Here is a 17,075-nt window from a genome sequence, read left to right as displayed (position 1 = left end):
TCTGGTATTTACAGTCTTGTGCTTTTCTACGGCATCTTTTCTATAGAAGGCATATGTTGTAGTGCAATAAATGTGTACAAAGCAAAACGCTAGAGCGTTTTGTGTGTATGTGTAAAGCAAAACATTCGAGAGATCAAGTGAAGTGATTTTCATTTGGCTAGCACCATAAACAATAGTTTTGGTTTGGTTTGTCATTTTAAGCGGTTCCTTTAAGTTTTTTTTTTATTATTATTATTTTTATTTGGGTGTGCTCTTCCAAATCATGATTCCTAGAAGAATCTTCTTCAGGTGAAGACCAAATCAAACTTTCCTCAAGTTTAAAGAATGAAACTCCCCATTCCCCACCCCTAGTAAGTGACTGTGAGGTGGGGTAGGTTGGATGAGTAGTTGTTAAATTCTCCAGCTATAGCTGAATCTAAATCAAGGAAATATGTATAACAAAGTCTTTTGCTCTTGGCACAGCAGAGGGTTTCTTTTCAAGTTGCTACTGACAAATAGGGTTTGTGGAGGAGTGTTTACATGGGCGTGTTCAGCTTGAGCTGCAAGATGTTCAAAAGGAAAAGAGAAGCCACGAGCTGTGCTGAGACCTGTGCGGTGCCTTGTTTCTGGGCAGCAGGACTGCCTGTAGGTTTAGCCACACAGCATCAGGGCTACACCTCAGGTTCGCTGAGAACTTAATGCATTCAACTTGCTGTTCTAAAGGCGTCTCAGGGTGTGAAATGAGAGCCTTGCTACGTTGCGTGGCTGTCCCGCTGCCCTCCGTAGCCTGGTGAGATGCTGGGGTGTGTTCTTACCTTGCTGTCAGCTCATGCAGCGCAAAAGGGTGCAGCTTTTTTTTTTCTCTCTTTTTTTTTTGGGGGGGTGGGCTGCAGGGAGGCTGAAAAGAGCCTATGACTAGCAAATGCATACTGTTTTTTTGTCTCCACTTGTGTTTGAATTATTTGTGTCCATCTGTACGTGTGACTGCCAGCTCCGAATGCACTGCTCATGCAGAGACTGCGCCTTCTAGGTGTCACCTGATCCTCTCTGATTTCCTATGACTGTAAATGTAGCAGGGGCACGTTACTTGGGAGTTTTAAAGTAGCCAAGAAATGAAATGGAAAAGTGGATTACCTTTTCCTTCAGACCTATGAAGTGTGTACTAAAATGCATGTGGAAGATGAAGTGAGAAGGCCATTAAGGTTCCTATGGAAACTAGTTTTCATTTCCTGGCTTCTGTGCGTTTTGATACATAACCTTCAATTTCCATTGTGACACAGAGCGCAGAATGTCACGTCAGGTTTTCTTCTTTAATAAGGCAGAAAAAAACAGAGGTGGGGAAATATTTTTCAAGATCTTCATCCGGGGGAGGGCTAAGTTATCTTGCTCGTGCCTGTGAGAAACGTTTTCCCCTTCTGTTTGGGGAAATAGGCAAGTCTGAGGTGGTGTCTTCGGAAAAAGAGCCGTGGGAGATTGTTGTCTTAAAGGTACAGAATTCCTTGTCTTGATGAAGTGGTGAAGATGGGTTGATTTAGCTCAGTAAAAGCATTTAAAGGAATAAATAAGCAGGTCTGAGCTGAGTATATGCTAATCTTTCTCTGTGTCCCAAAACTTGCTTCTGGCCGGGGCTGGGATATGGATTTTTGCCCAACTCTTAAGATGTTGAGACATATCCAGGGAGAACAAAGTGATTTACATATTTCTTGCAACTTCAACTTTCTCTCTCCCTTATTTTTTTTTTCCAACCCTAAAGTCCTTAAATTTTTCTTGATCATACGCTTCTAAGCTATTGAACAGAGTGGGAGCAAGAACCTCAGTTTGTAAAACTTTTCCTTTTGGCTCACAAACTACGCAAACAGATGGAAGGGTTTTTCCTCTGACTTCAAATAGAAAGATCTCCCTTGACCACAAACAAGTATGGAAACGTGGCTGCTTGTTGCTTTACAGCTGAAGAGTGAAGCATGCAGAAGGCATTAGGTGAAAGTGAACCCTCTAATAAATCCATTGTTCCTGTTTTGGTATGAATTCCCAAGAAGTTTAAATTATGAAAGAGCATATTAAAAAGCCTTCAGGAGATATATTTTTTTTTCCATTTACAGCAGTTATGCAAGAGCTCTCTTACTCTACTGATGCAGATGTTCTGGAAATCTCTTTATCTGGAAGAAACAAGATAAACTTAGAGCTGATAAAATGGTGTTAATGTGCTACACATAATGGTACTCAGCTGCTGAACAGTAAATCTGTCATGGGTATTGAAAAGTCCCGAGTCAACCAATGTACAGAGGTACAAAAACATTCTGTAAATGTCAGTTGATTGAGAAATGTAGGTAAGTATTTCTCGTTGCCTTTCAGATGAGGTAAATGCTGAAGAAACACAGGGTTTTGTTTTCTTTAAATTTTTGATGAGGTTTGGTCTATGCATCATTCTGATAAATCTTCACCAAGAAGTACTGAGCACTGGAATTAGAACTGAGCAAAAGCCACGTCACTCAAAATTTATTTGGCTTTACTTGGGCCTTTCAAAAACACTGTAAAATGAAGAAAAGCTTCTAAGAGCGATAATGCATCACATACGTAGATGTTAACAAACAGAAATGTTTCTTACACTGGAAATATTTAATAACAGCAGAAGATGGACTTGTGGGAGTGACAAACAGGAAGGCTGTTAGCAGAGCTGTTCCCAGGCATCCCAGAATTACCTGTGTGTTGTTCAAGATCGTGTGAAGGAAAACGATCACCCATTTCTGCAAGGAACTGCTCTCCTGGCAGGGACTTTGTAGGTGTGTAAGGACAGAGCTAACAGCTGTCTGTCACTGTGGTTTATGCAGCCCTGTGTTGTTTTGATTCCGAACTCAAGGACTGGGGCTGCTCAGCTGTGGCTCTGTATGCAGTCAGGCTTCATCCTTGGGCTGTGCTGATACCCAGTTCAGGTGTTTGGGTTGGATTGGGTTTTTTGTGTGTGTCTTTTCCCCCTCCCTAAGAAGATGGCTAAAGAGTGTTTGCGTTCAGAGAGCTCTCTGAACGAGAGGACATCCAGCGTGGCAAACCCTGGGCTGTTTTGCCAGCAGTGCTATGGTTAATGACTGCGCCTGAACCATCCTCACACTAATTCATGCCTCCTGCACTCAGCGAGGCTGTTCCCAGTTCTGGCAGCAGCGTTTTCTCAAGCCTGGCTGCACATCAGCTCACATCTCTACAGCAGATCAGATCCACGCTTTGGAAGTTCTCTGAGCGTGTCCAGGCCATGAGGCGACACCTTTTCGGTGGCCAGGTTAGCCAGGAGCGTGCCACAGCGCGTTGCTGTCCGTGCTGTCACTGAACACTGAAACTATATAATTTCCAGCTGTAGAAAAAAAAAAAAAGCTGGGCTAGGCTTGGATAGGCTGAAGATGTGGCTTTCTTTTTTTCCTCCCCGTTTTGGAATGAAAGCTTAGCTTTTGGAACAGCTCTGCGACCACAAAGGAAAAGCATACGGCTGCTGGCTGGGTGGTGTCCTGGCCCGGTTGCACTGCTGTAGCTGGATGGCTGTGAGCTTCCAGCCCAGCTGTTCCAATCCTGACACACACCCTGCCTATATTCCCAGCTCCGGAGCCAGCATCTTCAAAAACTTCCATGAGTTTTTATGAAGCAGCCAGTGGCTGCAATGGAATAGCTCTCCTCAGCTCGGTTTTGGTGGTGAGCTGTGTGTGAGTGTACTCATTTTATTGCAGATTTCTTTTGTGGCAGGCACGCAGCCTCTGCTCTGATTCCTCTTTCTTCTGTGATTGCTTTTGTTTTGAAGCGCACACCTGTTAAAAGGCACTTTGAGCACGGAGCAAGATCTCCAGTGAGAAATTAATAATTTAATTCCTTCCTCTGTGTCCGCCACAGTTTGCAAATCTTTTGTGCTGCTTACCGAGCTCAGCTTCAGTGCTGGTACCGCGGGTAACACCGAGGTAGGGAGGGCGAGGAAAAGAACTTAACAAACTCTATTTAAAGAGAACAGAAGGAAAAATGGATATCCTGAAATCGGGGTTTGGAAGGGACCTTGGAAGAGCACCTAGCCCAGTCGCAGGGAGCTGCGGTGCTGCACTGCGGTGCTGAGCCGTGGGATGGCAATGTCGGCTTGGCTTTCACGCAAGGAGCAGCTGGTGGCGTTTGCGTGGCCCTGGAGCTGCTGTCTTCAGAGTGATTCAGCCGAAGAGGAGAAGTTGGGATTGGTCCTGGTCGGGACCAGATGAGGATGGGGATGAAAAAAAGTGGGTGCTGGAACCGGGGCAGGAGTTTCTGCATCACTCAGGAAAATGCAAGGGAGCTGGAAATACCGTGACAAAGACGAATGCTGCCGGCTGCCCAGCGAGATTTTTTCCACCATGAGTCTGTTACCTTGAATGTACGAAGTATGCTCATTTTCCAGCGTCTGGCTAGTTTTTAAAGTATCGGTTTAAGTACTGGAACATTAATAATTAACGTTTCTGGGGCACTGGCAAACTAGTTCACTTCTTTAGCTCGTATTTTAAAATATGGTGAGGATGGTAATAGGGTAGGAGGCACATCCTGTGAGTGGGGTCGTTATTGTGGATATACCAGAGATCAAAACTGATGGGAAAAAGTGGTTGCAAAGTGGTACTTCTTCATGTAAAAAAGAGGATTGCTGGTTTGGTAGTCTGAATGTGTATCTAACCTGCTGGGGTCTGATGAGGATGCTCCCCCCAGCCGGTCCACGTGCTAATCTCGAGTGGGACACACACAGCGAGCATCCTCAGGCTTCTGAGAGTCCTCGAGAAATGTCCTCAAGCAATCCCACGAACTGCATGCAGAATAGAAAATGCTTTATAAAAGTATGCCTGCTTATGCTTGTACACAGTTATATGAGAAAAATACCTTGTCTTTTAATTTATAGCAGCAAGAATATATATAGCATCAAGTAATCATTGAAAATAAATGCTGTATTAATAGAGGAAGGCACTTAAATATGATTGAGGTATGACCTTTCTGGGCCAAACAGACTTAAAGCTTACTCTAGGCCACCAAGGGTCAGAGCAGGGTTTTACTTGTGTTGGAGGAGCTAACCTGTGTTCAAGTTTTCCCTGAATTTGCCTTTTTTTCTTTTTTTAACCCTATAATGGAAACAGCAGCTGCCCTGTGCAAGGACAGGGGAGGGGGCAGGAGCAGTGAAAGGGGCATTCGTACATCTGCTGCTTTTGAACTTGAGTTTGGCATAAAAATCATTTAAAAACCAATGAGATCAGGTGAGGCACCGTAGCTGTGCCTGGGGAAGCCTGCGTGGCTGGGCGCTGCCTGGAAGGACATTGGGGTGTCCAGGGCTGCTCTGTGCCACGAGGAACTGTGGCTTTTTTGATGGGTTTGTGCTGTGACCGTGTTTCACTGCAGCATCCTCTAAGTCCCTGGGCGAAGCATTCACCAAGCCCTGGCAGTACAAAGCCCAGCACAGGATCCTAGCGGGGTGTCCCCTTGCTAAACCTAAAAAATTAGGTTCACCTCCTGCCTGATCTCCGTCCTGCTGGGCATCTCAGCCCTTTGGCTGGCAGTGGGACATGTGGGCTTGCTCCCCCCTGCAGGCTGTGGGGCTGGGAGGTGGGAAAACACCGAAACAAACCCCAGGACAGCAGAGAACTGAAACCCTGCAAGGCCGTGCGAGCCAGGCTTGGTGTCAGGCTGCTGCAGGACGTGCAGCAGTGTCCTGGAGCTGGAGAACAGCGAGGACAAAGCCGGGTCCCCGACACTGCCCTGCCTGCTCCCAACACCGTGTGGCCCCTGGGTTCTGCGAGCTCCCGCGCCTCATCGTTTCCATGTGTGCTGAAGTCGCCTGGAGCTTTCAGTTCTGATGACTAACTTCTTTTTCTTCATGGGAAGGAGCCAGCTGACAGCTCCTCAGCCCCAACCCTTCTTTTTTTTTTTTTTTTTTTATGGCCTTTTAACCACACCAGCTCTGCCTTTTCCTGTAATTCGCAGGCCACAGTGTCTTTCCCTTGAATCAGGAGATTTTTCCTGCTGATTTGGAGCACGTTGAGAGTGAGCCTGTTCCTGCTCACGGACTTGCCACATCTTCTTTTGGAAAGGAGGAAAGGCCTCCTTAGTTTAGTTTCAACATCTGTCGGCTTGCTGAGTTTTAGGACCCGATATTCGGGCTTATTTGGGGAGAGGGGAGGAGCAGCGTTTGGGGAGGCCCCTCACCAAAAAAAGCTTTTGAAAGTAAAGGAGCCGGAGTGGCACAGGCTGAGGGGAAAGGGATCAGGGAAACAGCAGAAATAACAATAATCCTGAGAGGCAGAAGGGGATTGCAGTAGTGGGGACAGAGTGGGGATTTGGGGATTTCCCCCTGTGCAAGGGAAGCACTGCCCAGCACAAAGGGGTTTCGTGGTATAACTCGTTTGGGATCATTTTAACAGAAATGGACTGAGGTGGATGCTGGGTCCCACTCCCTGATCCCAAAATGAAGTTTCCAGGTGAACAACTCTGTGCTGGCTTTGTCGGAGCAAAAGCAAAGCTCCCGGCAAGCCCCAGCCCGCGGGGCTCTGTGCCGGTGGCAGTGGTGGCAGCGCAGCCCTGCTCCAAGTGGCACGAGGATGCTTGACGAGCCTTTGAGGAGCCCTTCTGGGGGATCTTCACCACTCTTATCTGCCTGGCAGCAATGCAGGACTGGTGGGAAACTGCAAAGGTTTGCTGCACCCAGGCTAGTGCTGCATTTTTAACCCTTTCCCCGCGTTCTGCGACTCTGGAAGGCAAACCGTGTCAGCCTCAGAAACCCCTCCTGCCTTTGGGCTGGTGTTCGCCAGGCAGTGCTTCTCCTCCTCTCCTTCCCCAGTTTTTCTCTGCCTCCCGTCTCTTCCTGTCTGGCCCTTTTTTCACTCTCCCTGCCTTCTGCCTTTTAGTTCTTGTCTGTTTCTTCCTCTTCCTATAAACGTACATCTCACGCGATCCTGCTGCGCTCTGCCTGTTGGCAACCGAAAGGAGACCTCCTGCTCCTTTCTGTTTGCTTGCTTGCATTTCTTCTCCGCTTCTATTTCTGTTTTATTTTTGTTTAACGCCATCAATTGTCATGGCACTCAGGTAATTCATTGCTCCTGACATCGCCAGAGTTCATCGGTGCTGACCTCAGTATCAGCCTTGCGACGTCAGAGCGCCAATAAAACCATGCAGAAGCGTTTTTTTTCAAGACACATCAGCATTTATTAAACCATCGGATTGCAGTATTACCTGACGCTTCCCAGAAATGTGACACGCTATAGGAAGATTGTAAAAATCCACCGTATGTGCCCAGCTTGGTGTCACTGAAGGCTGGCACAGTGGTTTCTTTCACAACGGCCCTTGCTCAATAACAGACTTTCTGAGCTTGCCATGGATGAGACCATGACATAAAGAAATGGTAAAAGATGCAAAGGGAAAGGCTGGCAACGGGAGATGCAGAACTGCAGGGGAAGTGGAAGGAACCACGCCGATAAGTGGATGGTCAGTGGGCTGGGCCAGCTGCGTTTGTTCTGCGAAGACTGCAGGCTTTTTTTGCTTGAAAATGTCAAGGGTTTGGGGCTGTTTGAAGCCGAAGCACTCTGCAGATGAAACGCACGTGGGGAGTTAGTGCAGCCAGATTAAAGAGAAGCACTTCACCCTGCCTTCCCTCTGCCGAGCAGTCCTTACGGCCTTAGGATGGAAACAGCCTGACCTATTTCTGCTAGCTTTAATTAGCAAGGTGGGAAAAGAGAACTGCCCCGGCCTTCTCTTCCCAGGCAGATGAACAACATGGCACAGGGTGAAGCCAGGGCTGGGGCCCCACACACGGCCAGGGGACGACACCAAGGGCCTGGCTGTGGGACGGGGCCGCGTGGCTGTGTCCCAGGGGTGTTTTGTGGTGTGGGGATAACGAGCTACCTGTGCTCAATCCATCAGGGTGCAGAAGGGGCAATGGAGCATTCCTGTCCCTGGCTGTCCTGCTGAAGTGTCAGCCCCAGCACTCCCCTCCCTGAGCACCCACAGTGCCACCTCAGCCACAGCACTCCCTGGGGTCCCATTCTTCTCTTTTACCTCACAGCTCCCACCCCACAACCAAAAAAAACCCAAATCCCCACAACCCATCCCCTACTGCCCCCGGGGCTCCTCACATCCCGGGGTCTCCACACCCCCCAGCTTCCCATCTCTCTCTTTTACCTCCCAGCTCCCACCCCACACCCAAAAACCCCCCGAACCCCCCCCCAAATCCCCACAGCCCCCCCACCCCGGGGTCTCTGCACCCCCCAGCTTCCCATCCCTGTCTTTTACCTCACAACTCCCACCCCACACCCCAAAAAAACCCCAAAACCCCCCCAAATCCCCACAACCCAACCCTTGCTGCACCCGGAGCTCCTTGTATCTCGGGGCTGCTCACCCTCTAGGTTCCCATTCCTCCCTTTTACCTCACAACTCCCACCCCACACCCCAAAAACCCCCCAAATCCCCACAGCCCACCCCTTGCTGCCCCTACAGCTCCTCACCCCCGGGTTCTCCGCACCCCCCGGGGTCCCATCCTTCTCTTTTACCTCACAGCTCCCACCCCACACCCAAAACCCCCCAAATCCCCACTACCCATTCCTTGGTGCCCCCACAGCCCCCACCCCGGGGGTCTCCGCTCCCCCCTTTCCCTCCCCCATCCCCTCAGCGGGAGGGGGGGGGCTGGCTGCGGGCGTCCCCCCTCCACCCCGGGCGGAGCCAGCGGCCGCGGGGCCGCACACGGCGCCTGTGCCGAGGGGCAGGACCGGGGCCGGGAGGGGAGGGGATGATGGAGGGGAGGCGGGCGCCCCCTTCCCTCCGCTTCCCGTCCCTTCCCCTTCCCCCCATGGCGGCGCTGGGCGACTCGGCGCGGCTGGCGGCGGCGGCGGTGGCCGAGGAGGAGGAGGAGGAGGAGGCGGTGGAGGCTGTGGTGGCGGAGGGGCTGTGAGGAGAGCCGCCCCCCCCCCCACCACCACCACGCTCGGCTCCGGGGTCGCTTGGAGCCGGGCTGTGGGGGCATGGCGGGCCGCGGCCGCCGCGCCTGGCTCAGCGTCCTCTTGGGGCTGGTGCTGGGCTTCGTGCTCGCCTCTCGGCTCGTCCTGCCCCGAGCCTCCGAGCTGGCTGCGGCGGCTCGGCCCCGCCGTGCCCGCCCGCTGGGCTGCCGCCCGCCGCCCCCTCCCCTCGCCGCTGCCGCCGCCGCCGCCGTCGCTGCCGCCTCCCAGCCTCGCCGCCCCGGCCCGCAGGCTCGGAGCTTTCTCTTCGTGGGGGTGATGACGGCGCAGAAGTACCTGAGGAGCCGCGCCGTGGCTGCCCACCGGTGAGGAGAGGGGACGAAGTGGGGGAGGTTTTGGGAAAAGGGGCTCCCCCCCCCCCCCCACCGCCATCACCACCTTGGGATGGGGCGCACTGAGGATGGATGGACGGACAGGCGTGTTGTTGAGGGGTGGCTCCGTTTTTGGTCTCGGGGGACCGTGGTGGTGGTCGCTGAGGGGTTTGGGGATGGCCAAACCCTCGCCTCGCTGTGCCCGGCACGGGCAAAGAGCTGCCGCCCTCCCCTTCCCAAATGGGGAGCTGTGGAAGCGCACACAAGGCCGGCTGCCCTTCCCAAAAAGACCTATTGCTTCTTCCCTCCCGAAGGCAGCAATCTCCCATTCCGAAACCAGCCACAATAATACATAACAGGCTCAAAAATAAAAGTTTGGGGGCTGCCGGATAGGGAGCTGGATAAAAAATCCCCCCACAACCCCGCGTCCAGGCGAGGAGATGGAGCCCCAGCAAACTGCGCCTGGGAACAAAGGGGGAAGCCGCTCGCTGCCTCCGCTCGCAGCTGTGCCAGGTGGAGCCGGCTCAGGAACCCTCTCCTGGTGGCCGTGCTGGGGTTAGGGAATGATTTGTGCCCTGGACGGTGTGCCTCAGACCCCGGTGATGGAGGTGATGGTGTAGGGACGGGGCTTCAGCCCTCAGCCTCAGCGCCTGGCGTGCCGGAGACGTGGCCCTGCCGAAATAACGCCCCTCGCTCCGGGAGGCCGGAGGAGTTGGGAGCTGAAAATGTCAGCCCGGCTCCGAGCAGGCCACAGGGGCTGCGGGGTGGGTCTTGGCCTCCTAAAACATCCCCTCGGTGCCTGTGCTGGAGGAAAGGTTTCTCCATCGCCTCCCTGCCCCGCTGGGCAACGCGTGGCCCCGCTGGCCGGGCAGGGCGCGATGGACGGGGGCTGTCTCCTCCTGGGAAGGGGCAGCTCTTGGTATCAGCACCAAAACTCCGCCAAATTGCTTAATTTGGGCAATCCGCAGCGTATTGTGCACCAAAGAGGGCCGTAATGGAGACTTAATGCCTTCTTTCGGCAGCAGACCCGTAATTAAGTTACAGAGGGCGTGTGACGGATCCTTTGAAAGGGGTGAAGGAATGCGTTTCTTCAGGGTTCTGTCTTTTTCTTCCCCGTGTGGGATGGAGCGCTTTGGATTGCAAATCCCACGAGGAGCCCTGCGATGCCCATTTACATCGGGGAAGGCTGGAGTCACGCTGGGACATCCCCTACCAGGTCCTGTGGCAGAGCCAGCGGTCTAGCAGCCACCCGATTTTGGGGCAGGAATCCCCAAAAGGACGGTGATCGCGGCATTGTCCGGAGACGGGTGTTAGTCCTGGATGTTTTCCCGTGCTGGTGCGGGAAGGGCTCTCCCACCTGGATTTGCCTGTGCTTGCAGGAGAGCTCGGAGCCAGATCTGCAGCGTCTGTGCACGAATAAAACAGTTAAAGATGCAGCTTGGCGGGTCGGGCTCCTTCAGCCCCGGGAAGGAGGGCTGAGCATCACTTTTTATTGTGCTTCTCTTTTTGGTTTAACCTCCAGAGGGGCTGTCAGCTCTGGGAAGGGCCGAATGGGGAGAGCTGGGAGCGTTGCGGTAGGGCTGAGGGCGTTTTTCTCCCCGCTGCTGGCAAAAGAAACGAGCTAATGTCCTGGTGACAGGAAGGCATCTTCGGGGGAAGGTGGGGAGGGGGAAGAGGAAGACGAACCTGAAATCCTAAATGGCTTTTGATTGCCATGAAGCGCTGGGGCAGACAATCGCTGGGATTACCACACTGACAAAGCATCCTGGGGAGCTGAATCGCTGGCACAGCGAGCCAAACGGGAAGCTGCTCGCAAGGCTTTCCCGGGGTGGCAGCGTGTGCAGGGCCTTGATACCGCTGAAAGGAATTAGGGATTCAGGGGCTGAATGCCTCCGCGCTGCCGCGGCTCAAAGGCCATTGACGGGCAGAGCTAAAAGGGGCTGGAGCGGAAAGCATTCGCTGCTCCTCGCTGCTGTGAATCCCGATAGGGTCTAACAAGAGGGGAAGCAATCCACTTCCTGAACATCAATCACGAGCCAAATGACCACTGCAAGGCAAAGCGGGCCCGCTGGATTTCCAGGAGCCGCCGGCCCTTTGAAACAGTCGGGCTTTTGTGCTCTGCGAGGCAGAGAAATAAGCTTCAGATCTCCAGGTTTTGGTGTTTTTTTTTTTTTCTTTTTTTGCAGGGCGGATTCGTAGCTTCGGTGATTGCATCTGACAGCCAGGTTAGAGGAGCTTCCCTTCGAGCAGGCCGGCAAAATGCGGCCTCAGAAACAGCAGTGTCACATCAAAGGGCGTGAAATAGCCAGGAAAAGAGCAGTGCAGGAAGGAGTTAAAGGACGGCCGGGGTTCAGGGAAAGTGCAGCACTGCGTGCTAATGGCTTTGCAGTTGAGGGGAGTTGTCCTGAAAGAGCTGCAGGAAGGAGAGGCAGTCAGGGCTAAGCACTCTCCCTGCAAGATTTAAGCCTGCTGTCTCAAGAATAGAAATATCGAGCCGTTAACCCTTTTTTCTTTCCCTTTTTTTTAGCGTTTTCCATAGCAACTAGATTTCCAGGGAAACCCGACAGGAGAGCAGTGCGAATGCTGCTGATGGCCGGGTGTCAGAGGTTGGGACACGGCGTGAGTGCCCCGTGTCCCTGCAGGAGCAGAGCCGTGGCGTTTCCCAGGTTGGGTATTATCTGGCTAAGCCCACTCCAGCTGCTGCCGGCGCATAATGCAAACCACATTTCCATGCCTTTTTTTTTTTTTTTTTCAATTCAGAGCCCAGAGCTGGCGGCTGTGGGGTTTTCTGGTCACTAGCGAGGTGGGAAGGTGGATTGGGGGGTGTGCGTTCACATCTCCTGGGAGAATTCACGTGCAGTGGCTGTGAACATCGTGACGGAGCGATGCTCAGCTTAGCAGCAGTGCCACAGGAAAATTCCTGCTCCTGTGTCATCCGGCACAAATATGATGTACCTGGGCTCTCCTAGCAGGAAACGGGATTTTTTCCTAAAATTTCAGAGAATGTTCATGGGACAGAAGGACACAAATCACGTAGGATTGATTGCTGCATGGGGATGTGGAGATATTAAGTTGCCCGCAGGGGATGGATCCCTTTCTGTCCCTTCCACAAGGAAAATCCGTGTGTACTCAGGGACAGAAACCCGGCATCTCATTAATTCAAAGGACTTTAAGGAGCTGTGGAAGCTGCTTAGGTTCTCTGTTAAATCCCCCTGTAGCAAATCTTGGTGGAAAGGTGGGACCTGGGTTCCTGTAGAACAATTGTGCAAAGTTAGCACTAATTGAACATAAAGTTTGCTGAAATGTGTGTCCGAGAAGGAAGTCCTGTAGGTCCCTTATCTTGCTGATAACGATTTCCGTCAGGTTAATTACACAACATGACCATTTCTGCAAACTCAAAACGATTTCTCTGGTCTCAGCTAAGTTCCCAAACTGTGCGGACAAAAGCAGAACATATTTTTCTGTAATTGTCTCTAATTCGGGGTCTCTACAAAGGGGGCACTGTCTGCGCGAGGTAGCAGGCTGTTTCTGCCAAGTCTGCGGAGCTGAGGATAAAGCAAGGTAACTCAAATAAATAATAAACGCTGCGGAAACCGAAGAGACAACGTTCCAGATCTGTGCTGCTCCAAGCTGTGCTTTTATAGCTTACTTTTAAATGAAGAAATTACGACAGCACTCAGAAGCTACAGTAGTGGTCACTTTTTATAACACGTGCATATATTTTTTAGAGCTATCTTTGTGCACACGGCTTTCTGTACACAGCTTTCAGATACCTGTAAGAGCTCTGTCAAAGTCTTTGCCTCCAGTTTGCTGGTGATTTGCTCAGATTAAGGAGCACGTGGGATATCCCAGCTGTTACCCGGCCAGTTGAGGGATGATAAAATTGACTCGTTAGCCAACCACACTGGAGCAGTCCCAACATCCTCTGCTGAGAGGTTTCTTCTAAGGAAGCGTTGCCTAATTTTTATGTCTACATGCTTGCTTAAATTGCATTTTCATTCCTCTTCTCGCTGCTGGCTTCTCGTTTGTTGGAGTGCTGTGCCTGGTGTGCTGAGAGAAAGCAGGTCGCACATGGCACGCGTGTTTCCAGCGCTGCTCCTAGGCAGGTAACACAGAGCCTTGCTGTCCTGATTCATGCACATCCTCCCGTTTAACCGAGCAGACTCAGATTACACCAAGGAGATAAGCCTGGGAGCTGCCTGGTTTTTAAATGACCAGCGCAGTGCACTTATTGGCTGTGTTCACAACCTGATATTTCGCTCTGGACAGAGTCGAGCACGGCAGGACCTGAAGCTGGCCGAGGCCACCAGCGGTGACCACAGGGGAGGTGATCCCTGCAGGAGCCTGGTGGCAGTGACACCGGGGCTGCAATTCCTTAAAACAACTGAGGAGGACCCAGGAATCCACAAGGGGGTTGGGAGGATGCCAGGTTTCTCTTAAAATATTTTATTTTTTTATTACTATCATCAAAGGTGGAATTAATTTGCAGATACGTTCTGCAAATCTTCCCTTGGAGAAGCCTTTGACCAGAAGAGCGATATCAGGTGGTGCGTGGAGAGCAGGGCTCTGTCAAGGAGCCCAGCAGGTCAGGTTGCTGCCCATAACCTGAGACAGGGAACCGAGCTAAAGATGGGAGGGCTGGCAAGAAATTCAGCCGGTAACACGTGGATCTGCGCAATCACTCGTGGCCGAGCCAGGTCTGCCTCTTTGCAGCATCAGAGACAGCAATTAAAAGCAGCTTTGATCCGAATCCATCCCTACATTTACCAATCCTTGGTCCTGGTGGTGGCTGGGGCCAGAAGGATGTGCTTGCAGCGACCTTAAAATCTGCGGTTCTTCTTTCCCTAGGTGCAGTAACATTTCCTGAACAAGCTGTTCTTTTTGTATTCTTTCTCCAAAAAGGGGATGCACGAGGCAGCGAGCTGTGGCTTGGGCATGAGGAGCAGCCCGCGGCAGCGCCGCTCCTGGGGTTATTTCGGCGCTGGGCTCCTGTTTTAGCCTGAAACTGAACCGTGGACAGGGCCCAAGAAATGATGGGGCCAAACTGGCCCTGGGCCAAGGGGCTTGAGGCAACGGGAGGGCTGGAAATGAAATCTGCCAGGGTTTGTGGACGTCCATGCGTTTTGTTCCCCCTGCGGTGAATGGGGGCTCTGTCCCGGCGATGCTCCAGGGGGTCCCCAGGGGAGGGGCGCTGGGGAGAGAGCTGGGAGGAAAATTAAACCGGGAACCTACAGAGGAGGGGAGGCAAATAAATACATAAATAAAAGTGAAGGCCGCTCCCGGAGAGCCCAGAAAAGCCCTAAAACTTGGGCTGGGAGAAGACATCCCACCTTGCCTGTGGCTCCCAGCCCTTATGCAGGCAGACCTCAGGGTATCGAGAGCATTAAAAATGAGGGATTGAAATGGGAAAGCACTAAGGACCTGCTTTTTGGGGAGGAAGCCTGTAAATTTGGATCATGCGTTGCTTTGGGAAGAACATTTTTCCACGTAGCCTTTTCATCCAAACCCCACTATTTGTATGCAAGGGGCGGGGGCGGTCAAAATAAGCAGCGAAACTTCGTCTTGTTTTAGAAGGGGCACTTTTCAGTGCTTTAGCAGAACGTAGCCATAAGCAGGAGCACCACGCGTTAATTACATCACCGATGATTAAAGGCCTCATCACCTCTGTTGGGAAGTCACAGGGATGTTTCCATTGACTTCACCGTGTGCTCCTGTGGGACGTCGGGACCTCAACTTTTCCAGCAGAGCACTACCCCAATGAGTAAGAGATGCAGAAGACAAAGCTTTCAGAGTGATTGTGTGGCATTCGTTACGCAGAGCTGGAGCTGTTCAGGTGTCAGAGCTGATGTTCAGCCCCAATTCAATGCTTCAGCATTTCCCAGGCAAACCCAAGGTTTCATTCTTCGGAAATATTTCTAGATTTCCACCTCGGCGCGGCAGCTAACTCTGTCGAGTTTTGAATTGCACGTGGGTTGCGCTGCCCAAAATCTGCTCTGCTTTTGGCCAGGAAGCCGTGCTGGGAGGCATCTGGTGAAAGCGACAGTGATGCATGGAGGTGCTGTGTCCTTCACCTCCAGAGGGCTTCCACGTCGGGCTCTGAATGTAGATGAGACTGAGCAAAGTCACCAAACGTAACTAGAAAATATTCTCCCCTACAGGGTTATGGTTACTGGGATTCTCCGGTGGCTGCAAACATCCAGGAGCATTTCCCAAAGCCTTGCAGCACCCGGAGAAGCCGCCCTTTGCTTGCTTTCCCACAGGATCCTGGCTCTTGACAAGTTCACATGAAATTTAGTGGCTGTTTGCTCCTTGGAAGTCAGTACTCCTGAATGGGTATTTGAGCTTTGGGGGTGCTTAGGAGAGGTGTGGAGGGGGATATGATGCCGAAGAGCTCACAGAGAAGCTTTTGAGGCATTAAATCCATTTGTATGAGTCGTTGGCCTGTCTTGGTTCCCTTTGCTGTTAGACCAACACCAAGTACGTGTAAGAAACCCTGCCCACCCCTCCTGACCCGCTCTTACTGTATTCTTTTTTACAGCTACAGCTGCCCTCATCAGATTTTTTTGCATGTTAAGCCAGTTGCTCGGGGTGCAGCGTGAGTGTCCTTGTTTGCATGGCAAAAAAACAACCCTTGGAGGCGTTCAAAAAAGAAAATTTGTGAAGCAGATGAGGTGCAGCTCCGCGTTACCTCTGCTGGGTAGCTCTTTCTGCCTGTTTGCATGCTCAATTCGCTCTTGTTGTCTTTTTGCCACCTAGAACCTGGTCCAAAACCATTCCTGGCAAGGTCGAGTTCTTCTCCAGCGAGGGCTCGGACACCTCCATTCCCATCCCCATCGTGCCGCTGCCCGGCGTGGATGACTCTTACCCTCCCCAGAAGAAATCGTTCATGATGCTCAAGTACATGCATGACCACTACCTGGACAAATACGAATGGTTCATGAGAGCCGACGACGACGTTTACATCAAAGGGGACAAACTGGAGAACTTCCTGAGGAGTCTGAACAGCAGCGAGCCCCTTTTCCTTGGCCAGACCGGCCTGGGCACCACGGAGGAGATGGGGAAGCTGGCGCTGGAACCGGGCGAGAATTTCTGCATGGGGGGCCCCGGGGTGATCATGAGCCGGGAGGTGCTGCGCAGGATGGTGCCCCACATCGGCGAGTGCCTGCGGGAGATGTACACCACCCACGAGGACGTGGAGGTGGGGAGATGCGTGCGGAGGTTCGCGGGCGTGCAGTGCGTCTGGTCCTACGAGGTAAGGACGAGGGGGGCGGCGAGCGAGGGGGGCGTTTTGGGGGAGGGAGAGGCTGGCAGAAGTGGCTCCGGGGCTTTGCCACCTGATGGTCCCGTCATACATGAGCTCAGAAGCAAGGAGGGAAGCATTTAGGCACACCGGGGTGGTGGGAGGAACGTTGGGTGCTCGTAATGGGTATCTCCAGCTAGACACAAAGGGAACAAACTGAAATCCAAGCGGCCACAGGTCCCTGTGGTTCTGCCTGCTCGAGCCGTCCTTATTTAGCCGGTTGTGTTCCAGTGTCAGTGTGGAAAATTGGGGCTCCCAGTGCCCTGTGGCTTGCCATGGATCAAACGTGCTCCTCTGCACCCTCTGAAGCGAGCCCTGGGTGTTTCCAGACTGTCTGATCGAAAACACCCGCGGGGCTCGAGCTGCGCTTCCTAGCGCTACTCCCAGGCAAAACGCCGGGAGTTTCGCTGAGAAAGGAGAGAGGAGGAGAGAGCAGGGGAGAGAGCAAGCAGTTTATTGTTTTATGCCAGCATTTACGGCCAGCAGAAAGCTGCTTTGTGCGACGTGGTA

The 17,075-nt window shown here is 52.3% G+C and overlaps 1 protein-coding gene across 1 annotated transcript in view; it reads left to right on the top strand.

Moving 5' to 3' along the window:
- The first annotated feature begins 8,732 nt into the window (after positions 1-8,732).
- Positions 8,733-17,075, top strand: part of CHSY1 (chondroitin sulfate synthase 1) — a 56,513-nt gene continuing 48,170 nt past the window's right edge. Inside the window, exons 1-2 of the mRNA XM_038184984.2 lie at positions 8,733-9,259; positions 16,022-16,517. Of these exons, the coding sequence (XP_038040912.1) occupies positions 8,961-9,259; positions 16,022-16,517 (795 nt within the window). The 5' untranslated portion in view covers positions 8,733-8,960. The remainder of the gene's footprint in view (positions 9,260-16,021; positions 16,518-17,075) is intronic.

This window comes from Anas platyrhynchos, chromosome 11, assembly GCF_047663525.1.
Source record: "Anas platyrhynchos isolate ZD024472 breed Pekin duck chromosome 11, IASCAAS_PekinDuck_T2T, whole genome shotgun sequence".
Lineage (NCBI taxonomy): Eukaryota > Metazoa > Chordata > Aves > Anseriformes > Anatidae > Anas > Anas platyrhynchos.
The sequence above is the reverse complement of the archived record's forward strand: the minus strand, read 5'-3'. Positions and strand labels throughout refer to the sequence as shown.